At 39.0% G+C, this 12270-nt stretch overlaps 1 protein-coding gene across 1 annotated transcript in view; it reads right to left on the reverse strand.

The window, feature by feature from the left end:
* Positions 1-5677: 5677 nt before the first annotated feature.
* Positions 5678-12270, reverse strand: part of col9a1b (collagen, type IX, alpha 1b) — a gene marked incomplete at both ends in the record, with an annotated part of 40657 nt that continues 34064 nt past the window's right edge. The window contains 6 exons of the mRNA XM_080449570.1: positions 5678-5871; positions 7002-7079; positions 7212-7400; positions 11162-11216; positions 11579-11725; positions 11851-11883. Coding sequence (XP_080305696.1) covers positions 5678-5871; positions 7002-7079; positions 7212-7400; positions 11162-11216; positions 11579-11725; positions 11851-11883 — 696 coding nt within the window. The remainder of the gene's footprint in view (positions 5872-7001; positions 7080-7211; positions 7401-11161; positions 11217-11578; positions 11726-11850; positions 11884-12270) is intronic.

A 12270-nucleotide genomic window follows, 5' to 3' on the forward strand; every position in this document is an offset into this window, starting at 1 on the left:
GGTTTTTTTTCCCCCTTGTTTTTCTTGTCATCATGGGAATGATTTTCTATTGCTGTTTTTATTTTAGTTGCTGTCGGGCAGAAACCTCCTACAGTATCTCCATATTTTAACTTTTTAGGTTTTTTTCCTAAAGCCCTACGAGCACATTGTCATCAGAAATGGACGATTTCGAAGCTTGTAGATCTGCTATTTTTTTTTAATTTGAATCCTGAAAAGTTACAGTTTTGGACATGTGAGGTTTCCACCCGACAGCGATGATTTACTGTTTACATAGTGTTGTGTATGATGATTCCTCCTCTGGTTTAGTTCTCTGTATATGTTTGATTTTTCAGCCACAAAAGGATATCGGAATACTACACTTTTAAACCACACAGTTTTTCTTTTTGGTGGAAAATTTATGTTTGCAAAATGTACTTGAAACTTCTTCTTTTTTTTTTTTACAATACTGCTCATACAGCCTGCTCTGACTTTTGACTCACTCACTGACCAGCACTGTGTCACTGTATACATTTGTTTTGGGTTGTCTTAAGACTGGATTTTGACTTATTTATTTGTTTTATTATTATTATTATTATTGTTGGTCTCTCCAGATGTTGAATGTTACGTGAGATAACGGGCCCTCAATCAAGTCATAGCTAAAATAAATAAATGTGTATAACGTAATGGGTAAACTTTAGCTAGAACTCCTTATAGACAAAAAGCCAAAGAATTTTGGCTCCGATTTAAATTAATTCTTGAATTGTGTTCTTTTTAATAAGTAACCAAAATGGTCAAATAATAAAGGTACCTAAACGTGAAAAAAAATACCCATAGTAGGACGTACTGTATATATTTAACAATTTAAACCCCATATGGTTGAGCGGAGTCACTCAGGTCTCTGTGCTAGTGTCTTTTCTGTTTTCCGTCATTGTGGGAAAGCTCTCGCTGAAAATAGCAGATCGACAAGCTCACGCGCTGCGTCGCGGTGTGAGCTCGTGGATGGGGATGCTGGGGTTTAAGTGGTTTTAGAGGGGTGACCTTGTACCATCCTCCACCGTTCAGTCAGAATGCTGTTTTCAGGGGGTTTGACCACATGCTTTCAGAGGCGACATTAGGCCAAATTTATTTTCTGTTCTGCTGTGATTAAAGTTTGAAAAAGTTACGTGGGTGTATCTATACATTTATAATGTTCAGAATCTAGCCAAATATTTCATCTAATCTTTCTATCCTTTATATATATTTATTTTTCTGGCTATCTATCTCACTCCCACACGAACACATGTTCACTTCAATCATAGCAATTATGTTTCTCTAATATAGTGGTCAAAAAAATATAACACACTTGTTTCTAATTATTTTAATCTTCAAAGTTTCTAATTATTTAAATTTTCCGAGCATGCTAGAGGGTGGTTTTATATGTAATACATGTTAGGTGTATATGGTGTTAAGTGTACGTGGGTGGAATTTCATGCAAGTAATGTACCTATACAATATAGTCCACCACTAGCTCCATTTGTGGGTGGAAAGAGCCCCCTACTGGACGTGATTATTCTTGAAGGTCATTTCCTGCAACTCTCACAAAGTACAAGCCCTTCATGCAGCAGTAGGCTGCATGAAAGATATATGTGCCTTCCATCAGTGGTGTAAAGTAACTAAGTACATTTACTCAAGTACTGTACTTTAAGTACCATTTTGAGGTACTTTTACTTTACTGGAGTATTTCCAATTGTCTATACTTTTACTTCTACTCCACATCTCAGAGGCAAATATTATACTTTTACTCCACTACAAATATTTGAAAACCTTAGTTACTAGTCACTTTGCAGATATATATTATTAGATCATAAAACATACATTAACCACTTTAGCCCTATTTTATACATAGGCTATTTGAAAAAAGCCGATCTACAAGCTCACAACGCGTCGCGTTGTGAGCTTGTAGATCGGCTATTTTCAAATATTTGTGTACTTTTACTTTTACTAGTACATTTTGATGCCAATACTTTTGTACTTTTACTCAAGTACATTTTGAATTCTGGACTTTTACTTGTAACAGAGTATTTCCATATTGCAGTGTTGGTACTTTTACTTAAGTAAAGAATTTGAGTACTTTTTCCACCACTGCATTAGAGCAACCGTTTTATTATTGATGAAATCATTGTGCACCGATGTTAGCTAAAATGACACAAGTTGATCACTTCCTCCATTAGACTAACTAAACTCATTACTGTTGGAGACCCAATAATGTCACTGATGTCACTATGGAAGTCACACATCACTTCAAAATGGCACATATGAAATAATAGAACCATTAATAGACCTATACTGAACACTGCAGGTGCAGAAACGTGGAACCCTGTTGTAGGTTCCACTATCTATCTCATAAGTATCAATGTCTGTTTAAAGTTATTAGAATGTTTTAAGAGGAAACAGGAAAATGCAGGGAAAGCCAAGCAAATCATTCACATAAAATGCAGTCGCCTCCTCTTCCATCCCCGCATTAAATATCTTTTACATGAACTCAAGTTCACTGCTGTTCGGTGTATTCTAATCTGTGCTTAATGTTCCTTGTTAAATACGTTTGTAATGATGAGAAGTGGATCACTGTCTCAGCATGGCGTCCCTCTCAATTCATTTAGGAATGTGTGCAACTCAACTCACTGTGTTGCTAGTGGTGGTGGTGGATCATAGCATTTCTATCAACTCTTAAGATAATTGCGTATATTATATCTGAAAGTGTTTCTTTTGTTAAATAACTACCTCAATCTTTGGTTACCACATGTCTACGTGATTCTTTAAGACTACATTATAGTTGCTGCCATCATGACACTTAACCATAGCCTTCCACTGCAAAAGCTAAACATGTAAACCTCATCTCTGCAAAAAAAAGAAATAGAATTGACACGTTGTCGTATACATTCATATCAAAAGACGTTAGCCTTCTGAATTGTTGACGTAGGGCAGTGGTTCTCAGCCTTTTCAGGCCGTGACCACCCAAAATGATCATTTGAACTGGGGAACCCCCCCCCCCCCCCACCCTGATAAGCACTTGGAATTGAGGCATTACATTTTGTTTGACTCGGTTCCACAGATAAATATTGTGAAAATAGCTGCTCACAAGCTCACAACGCCTCGCAACGCGAGGCGTTGTGAGCTTGTAGATCAGCTATTTTCACAATATTTGACTCTTTGTTATAGTTTGACAAATTTTGCCAATGTTTGACCAGATTTTATAGTATAGTTTATTGATTACTTGGTCTTTTTTCATTTAATTTAATTTCTCCTCTTTCTTTTTTTTTTAGGTATTAGGTATTAAAAGTCCTTAAATTGTCACATTACTGTCATATGGGGTCCCCCTGGGGGTCCCGGCCCACAGGTTGAGAACCACTGATATAGTCTAAAAACATCCTTATTTAGAGCCGTTCTAAATAAGGATCCTCTCCCAGGTTGTGTTCTGTGGTTATACCAGGAGGTCAGGGGTTATATTTAAAAAAACTTTAAAACACTTTCTTCACGACATCCTTTATTTGCACTGATTATAATGGAACCTGCCTTCACACCTGTGCAATAAAGTGTTTAATTAATGGCATTCCTGTGGTATGTTCACATATTCTACTATACTGTACATCACTAATTATTGTGTTGATAGCAGTTCTTTGGAATGAAATGTACTGTAAAATGACAAAGATAGTGCGTGTCTGTGCATAGCCAATTGCTTTAACTTGAACACTAGAAACTGACACACTTTTGACTAAGAGTACATAATAACTTATTTTAGGGATTTACATTACTGTATTCAGATGCAAGATGCTGAGATACTACATTCAGCCATTTACAGTAATGTGAGAATGGAGCAGATGAATGAACGCCATTCCCTTATAGGAAATGTATTCTAAAATGACTGTTAAAATCCACCTTGACTTGTCTTTATTTTAAGTAAACAAATTGTAGAAAAATGAGTAGTTTTCTCCTTTGCGCAACTCATACTTTCACAAAGACATCATAGCCCTAAAATGATACAGAATGAATGATACAGAATAAATAAATACAATACTTGCATTTTATCAGTAATGATTGGAAGGAAAACATTGTTTAATTTAATTAATCAAACTAAAGTATGTTACCATGATATTCAAAACTAACCTGTTAGCTCTATTTCTGTACAATGAGGCGAAAATCTCACATTAATGGTGTTTTGTAGGAAATATAATTAACCACAATTCAAACAATTTACAGAGATTTACAGCATACGTTGAAGTCAGTGTGACTTGATGTACAATTTCATCCTCTCTCCTTTTTATTTTGGCTGGCGAAGCTATAAAAAAAAAAAAAGAGGCAGGCAGGCAGGCTCTTTAGTTAGAAACTTGGAACATTGAGGTTTCAGGCGGTTTATCTTTGGCACACAGTATAGCACATACACCACAAAAAGAATTGAAAAGGCACTTAAAGCTAAAGGGTATTCAGATCCTGAAGCATTTGTGAATCTATACAGCAAACTGGAGCAGGTTTTATTGATGTTAAGAGCGTGGACGGAGAAAGCGAAGCCAGAATGTGGAATCAAGGAGAGTGGAATAAAAAAAATACCATTAAAAACAAAACTTTTTTTTCTCCATAACTTTTCAAAAAAAAAAAAAAAATGTGGTCGCTCTGGCGGTGACAAAAGAGAATTTGCAACTTTTTTTTTTTGTGCAACTTTTCAAACACTTTTTTTTTTCGCAGTTTGAAGAGGAGGGACTCCTTCCAGGGGGAGATTTGCTCGGAACAAGACATTCTCACAAGACTTAACGGGTTTAACGGGAGTTGAAGGTACCTCAGAGGACAAAGCCACTGTAGAAAGAAAGAAATGCTCTTGGGCAGTGGTTCTCAAACTTTTTGTTTTCTATTTCGAGGACCCTCATAACTCTGAGAGTGTACAAAAGTTGTCCGTTTGTACTCTCTCAGAGCTGTTGGGCCGTTCACGACAAGCACTATAACTATAACGACTATAACTATAGCGTTTCACCATTGTCTTTCTTGGACTCCCAGTTCAGTTGGAATGATTGTTATGGTTATAGTTATTGTTCTTGGTGTGAATGGCCCTTTACCAGTGTTGGAAAAGTTACTAAAACACAGTAATATATTACTTATTACATATTACTTGTTTAAAAAAGTAATATAGTTACTTTACTTATTACTCCCTGCCAAAAGTAATTAGTTACTTTACTAGTTACTGGAAAAAAGTAATATATTACTTTAAGTTACATATTACTTTATAGTTACTTTCCAACACTGTGTTGGAAAAGTTACTAAAACATTACTTTCCAACACTGTGTTGGAAAAGTTACTAAAACATATTAATATATTACTTATTACATATTACCTGTTTAAAAAGTAATATAGTTACTTTACTTATTACTCCCTGCCAAAAGTAATTAGTTACTTTACTAGTTACTGGAAAAAAGTAATAATATTACTTTAAGTTACATATTACTTTAGTTACTTTCCAACACTGGTTATGGTTATAGTTATTGTTCTTGGTGTGAATGGCCCTTTACAGACCTGTAAGGATCCATTTGGAACCCCCCCCCCCCCACAACAAAGGAACCCTCCTTGGACCCCACTTTTTGAGAACCACTGCTTCTCACGTAACGGAGCTGTCCGTGTCAGTGTCTCTCTGTCTCTTGTCTCAAGTTCCTCAGTGAGTGTGTTGGGGGGGCCCTCAGTTCCCGGGGGGGCCCTTCGTATCCAGAGCCTGGACGACGCCCGCTGAGAGGTTGCACGCCGAGGGGTCACAGTAACCGGTGGGACCGGCGTTGCCGGGAGACCCCGGAACGCCCAGCTGTCCCGGGACGCCCGGGGGTCCTCTCATGCCGTCCCGTCCGTCCGTGCCGTAGCCAGGTTTCCCAGGCTCACCTGTGGGTGCAGAAATACTATTAGATATTTAGCCCATTAAGACCGGGGACGCATCTGCGTCTCATTTTAAGATTTCTTTGGGCTATTCAAAAATAGCAGATCTACAAGCTCATAGCGCGGCACCGAGTGCCGCGCTACGAGCTTGCAGATCTGCTATTTTTGAAAAATATTGAAAAAATATTTTCCAGATTTTTTTCAAAAAACTGTTGAGATTTAGATTTTTTTAAAGAATCGCCTCAGGTCTCAATGGGTTAGAGGCCGACGAGGTCCGATTTTTGGGATTGATGCCGATCCCGATCTTACGGAGTCCTAGACTAGTGATGGTTTGAGTGAATATTTTGTAAAAGAAAAAAGTGCAAAATCTTGAAATCAATTAGAAAAATGTTATTAAAATGTCTATTTGAGTAACTCATAAGCAATCAAACAAAAAAAGAAGAAAGCATATATTGAACTTCAATAAATGAAAAGAACATTTAACTTTTATTATACAATGAACACGCTAACAACATAAACTGAACTATATTCTATTTAACTATTTAAAGGTAGGGTAAGTGATTTGCAATGATTCAAATAATTGCGAAATGGGTCTATGTTCTGATAGTGCTCATTACTATAGAGTGTCCTGTCCATATAAGGAGTCTCCATGTCTCTCCAGCTCTTTATAAAACAGAAAATGCATTTTCGTTTCAGTTTCAGTTTCAGTTTCATTTCCAATTTTATCCAATCAGGATAGAGAACTCAATCAGGATATAGATTAAACAAGTGAAATTGGAAGTGATGACACTAAGGAATGAGCAGGAAAAATTTGAACTGGAACACTATAAAAATTAAGCTTAAAAATGGGTACTTTCTCCTGATTGGCTGAGATTTTGACACCTACCAGAAAATGTATTTTCTGTTTATTAAAGAGCTGGAGAGACGGGGAGACTCCTGTTACTGAAAAAACACTCTATAGCAATGATTACTATCAGAATATAGTGCTTTAACCTTTTAACAAAATACTTTTTGTTTTAACCCAAAAATATCACTTACCCTACCTTTAAGCCCTATACATTTTTAATTAGCTCACATCGGCTGCATAATTGCTGATACCGATATGGTCCAAAAAAAGCAGATTCAATATTACTCACCGGGCAGACCAGGTGGGCCGGGCTGACCCTTTGCACCTCGCATAGTGGGACCTCTGCTACCTCTGTCACCCAACTCACCTGTGACAATCACACACATATTTGACATTAACAAAAACGGAAAACAGAAGCTCATCCAAATACATGGGTTTCATTTCATCTGTCATATCTTGTATTTCAGTAAGAATTGACATTTGGCACAGCGTATTTTACCTTTGGGTCCTTTTATACCCAAGATTCCAGGCGGGCCTTTGAGTCCTGGAAGTCCTCTGCCGCCTGCCTGTCCAGGGAAGCCATTGTCTCCGGGAACTCCCTGAGGACCTGGAGGGCCAGGTTTGCCAGGCAGGCCGGGGGCGCCCGACTCTGGCCTCCTAAGACTAGCGGCTAACTGGGCCAGCTGTTCTGTTGGATCACAAGGAAACAGAACGGGTGTTTTCAAACGTTTTCATTTCAAGGACCCCCCGGTTTTGATATGCATTTTAGACCAATTGTTTTATCTCTCGGATCTCAATCTACACCCTAAAATTCTCTGTGTTCATTTGGTTCCTAAACGATGAATCATTAACAGCAGCTGGGGACCGCCTGGAACCCCCTCAAGGGCCCCTTAGGGTCCCCGGACCAGCCAAATGTTGGCCGAAGGGTGGCGCTAGCAGAAAGGCCAAGGGGTCACGTCCAAAACGGGCACTGATGCATTTCTCAGTTGCGTTTGCCATGGTACCATCAACGACTTGATCCTTAGCGTCACTATTTTGGGCATAATAGGCATGCAGACATTCTGTGATAATAGGCAAAGAATCTGCAAAAAAAGCTTGTAGATTGGCTATTTTCCACAAAGATACTTGATGTAGAAGGATAAAAAAGGAGGGGACCAAGTATAGACCCCTGTAGGACCCCGGTCAACTGATGTACAGTTTAAGTGGTTAAAACCAACTCATCCATTTTCCATTTTGAGTAACCCATGTGACAGCACAAGTTGATCTATAAAACATCACATCATGTAATCTGATTTACAGTAAGGTGGTCCAACTGCTTCAGTGCTTCCAGTGAGGTTGCCCATCAGTGTTAGAGGTCGTGTCCCCAGAGAGCGTTTTAAGAGCGGACGGGCCTCGCTTTGCATATCGTTGCTGTCAGGCAGAGAAACCTCTTATCTCCATTATTTAACTTTTTGTGTTTTTTCGTAAATGTATGCCCTACGACCAGTGGTGGAAAAAGTACTCAAATTCTTTACTTAAGTAAAAGTACCAATACTGCAATATAAAAATACTCTGTTACAAGTAAAAGTCCAGAATAAAAAATTTACTTGAGTAAAAGTACAAAAGTATTGGCATCAAAATGTACTTAAAGTACCAAAAGTAAAAGTACTAAATATTTGAAAATAGCAGATCTACAAGCTCACAACGCGTCGCGATGCGACGCGTTGTGAGCTTGTAGATCGGCTATTTTCAAATAGCTTAGGTATAAAATAGGGTTAAAGTGGGTAATGTATGTTTCTTTACATCATGATTTTTATCTGAAAAGTAACTAGTAACTATAGTTTTCAAATAATTGTAGTGGAGTAAAAGTACAATATTTGCCTCTGAGATGTAGTGGAGTAGAAGTAAAAGTATTGGAAATTGTAAATACTCAAGTAAAGTACAAATACCTCAAAATTGTACTTAAGTACAGTACTTAAGTAAATGTACTTAGTTACTTTCCACCACTGCCTACGACTACGCGATCATACTACAGCGTCACACAAAAGTATCAAAAATAGCAGATCTCCCAGCTCGAAGCATGTAGATCTGCTACTGTTGATACTTTTGAATTTGAGGTGTCCATCCGACAGAGACGATATCATCGCACTCAGTGTTTATTGACGCTCGCAAAGTTTGAACCTATCAGCCTTTTGCTGTGCTCAAATGTCGCGTCAGCTGCACTATTAGCACAAATAGCCTATAGCTGAAACAACGGAATAGACATCAGGCCGTATTATTATTATGAGCAGGTTGTCAGACACAACCAGGATCAAACGTGAGATTGATTGCTTCAGTGCCCAGGGCACTGAATAGACAAAGAAATGACACAAATGATGCTTTCCCGGTCTTAAAGGGTTAAGTAATATTAGTTCACCGTCCATCAAGAAAGTAGCATTCTTTATTTTAACTGAGGAGAGGCAGAAAAAAATATCTTCACTCCATAAAGGATCTTGTAACTCTTTTTTTTTGCGTTTTATTTTTCACTCTGGATTCCAGTTTTCAACATCCTGAGGAATATTCATGCAGCGGCTGCTGTTTTTTTTTTCTTTTAAATCCAGGCAGACTCTTTGCTTGGAGCAAAGAAGAACAGGTCTGCTGGAGGTGAAATGAATTTTTCAACACGTCGGATATAAAAAAGTCATGAGTTTGGGAGATGAGTTGCGGAGAAGTAAGGAGCCAGGATTGCGAGAACAAGAACAGAGGGGATGTGACTTAAATGAAACCGTTTGAAGGTGTTGAAAGGAAATCACGTTCTCTTTCATCGTATATCAAGATTTGGATGTTCCTTCTGAGCCTGGGATTCTGTTGAATTTTGTCAGAACAATGCTACATTTGACGGGTTAATACAGCGGTTGTCAAACATGTATTTGGCCGCGGACCCCCATCTGAAAAGATTTTGTGTCAGGGACCCCCAGAAGAGAAGATTTGTGTTCCAAAATGTCTAAATTATCCTGCTTTCTTTTGAAGAATCTCATAAAAATTGGCTTAAGGGAGGACCGTCGCGCTCACACCATGACTCCAAGGAGTTCCCAATGCAGCTACGCCCAAATATGGAGTGTGTTGTCTAACCTCAATGTGTCGTCATGGCATCAGGCGCAAACAAATCAGTCAGCTCCATATATGGGCACAAAGGGGGCCTGCACTTCCACGTATATATGGACATCAGCGATCTCCATATATGGGCATGAAAGGGACAAGGACTGACAGATACAGAAATCTATGGGCATATTGGTTGGATCGGCGGTGCGACATTATAGGTGTGAGGTAGCGGCCTGAACCTATAGTTCTATAAGCTAATTACTTTTTAATAGCCAAAGTATAAAATAGGGTTAAAGTAAACTTTTTTAAAGCTATATTAACCAATTTTTTCGGGAACCCATTCTAGGACCCCTGGGGGTCCCCGGACCCCAGTTTGAGAACCACTTAAGTCCTGTTGCTGTCAAATCTGGATATTACAACTTGTGTCAGGTATGTTTATATCACCAGTCAATCAATATGATTTGAAATGTGAGTTAACTACCCGCGAGCATTGCGAGTTCCTTTGAGGGAGGGGCCCGGACCGCTGGCATAGCGGTCCGGGCACCTGGGCTACAATGCTACTGTCCTATAATAAAGTCATAAAAAGCCCCCAAAAATGTAACTTTAGTTAGGAGCGAGTGGAGGAAGGAGTGGAGGAAGGAGGGGAGGACGGCATGATTTATTATTCTGTCCATCTTATACAAAAGGCAATGTCTGTAAAAAAGGAAAGTGCTTAGGGATGGGTGTGTTTTGCCAAACTGGGGTAGGCTACGCTGCTTCAGCTTCACTTCATCTCCTAGCGAGCCTGTGATCTTAGCTTAGTCCTGAAAAAGTATATCCAATGGAAGTGATATGTTTTACAATTCTTTGTTGTAAACAAGTTTTGGTCAGTGAGAGATTGAGAGAGGTGCACGGGAGCAGAAAGACAGTCGTTTCGTCTCATCTCTGTTCATTGACAGCGCGCCGTCACGTTACTATAGTAACCCGACGCCGGCACTGCGCGCGTTGCAGCCGAATGTACAGTATACTTCGTTGTACGGTGTCGTTCGCAACGCATTGTGAGCTTGTAGATCTGCTATTTTCGACACGCTGTATGCCGAACTATGAATCGAGCTTGTATGTAGCCTACAACTGGCTGCAGTCATAAATCTGCATTACGATTCAAACAGACTGTAACATCCAAATCTTTGAAGTAAATCATTGGTTCTTATTTTGAGTTTCAGTACGTACCACACTGGCTGCTGTTATACAGATGCATACTTTTCAAGCAGACTGTAACAACCAAATATTCAAGTAAATGATTCTCAACTTATTTTGTTTCAACTTTCAAGAGTGCATTTAAAGGTTGAAGATAAAAGAGGTACAGTACAAGGGAACGTCTTGAGGGATCAAAGCATTATCAATCCCTACCTTGCATAACTCTCATGCACACTTGTCTGACGTGCTGATCGCTTGGTTCTTTACCCTGGAAACAAAGATAGCGTACACATTTTAATAAGCAGCAGCATCATCCTTATCATCATTATCACCATCATTATCACCATCGTTATCATCATCGTCATCATCATCGTCATCATCATTGTCATCATCATTGTCGTCATCATTGATATCATCATCATCATGATCATAATGCATTAACATATACTATATAGCAGTGTGCCGCTACTTTTACATCATGGACCATTAGGCAGAATCATTGGTTGAAGTATGAAATGTATCGTGCTTCAGGTCTTGATTCAGGTTTATCCACTTAAACCCTGGCGTCCCTATTTCAGGCATGCGGAAATGTTAGTTTTTCGTTTTTTCCAAACATTTAGCGCCACCTACCGCCGGACCCTGAGTCCCCCTCGTTCCAGGGGCCCCTCTGTTTCCTTGCATGCCACGGGGGCCAGCTGAGCCGGCAGGGCCCTCGATACCAGGCTGACCTCGAGAGCCTTCGGGGCCTCTGTTGCCAGGCTCACCGGGGTTGCCAACCTTAACGGATGGGAGATAGAGAGGATTTACATAACTGCTACTGAACTGGCTTGTACTAGAAAATCATGCTGTAGGAAATATTGAGGTGGGAATGAAATGGTCAAAGTAAAGGTCTTATAACTCACTGCTCCTTTTGGTCCAGCTTCTCCCAGGTCACCCTATAAGACCAGTGACAAAACACAGAGGAGGCAAAAACACATCAGTGTGGTGTGGTGGTTATTTAGAGAAACATGTTAACGAATCCATTGACTACTAGTGGTCTATCTATCTATCTATCTATCTATCTATCTATCTATCTATCTATCTATCTACCTATCTACCTACCTATATAAAAAAAGAAGGCGTACATTATTTAATTATTAACTAGAAAATGTGCTCCTCGGAGCACAAGTCTCCGCCAGCAGACTATAGCAATTATATTATCATAGCAATAACTAATGAGATACAGTAGAGTAAAAGATATATACTGTAGTTAAATAAAAAGGTGTATGTTAAAGAAATATTTATTAAAAAGAAAATGATTTAAAAATCATATTTTGTCTTCT

The sequence above is a fragment of the Gymnoscopelus braueri genome, assembly GCF_963280865.1.
Source record: "Gymnoscopelus braueri genome assembly, chromosome: 14".
Taxonomy (NCBI): domain Eukaryota; kingdom Metazoa; phylum Chordata; class Actinopteri; order Myctophiformes; family Myctophidae; genus Gymnoscopelus; species Gymnoscopelus braueri.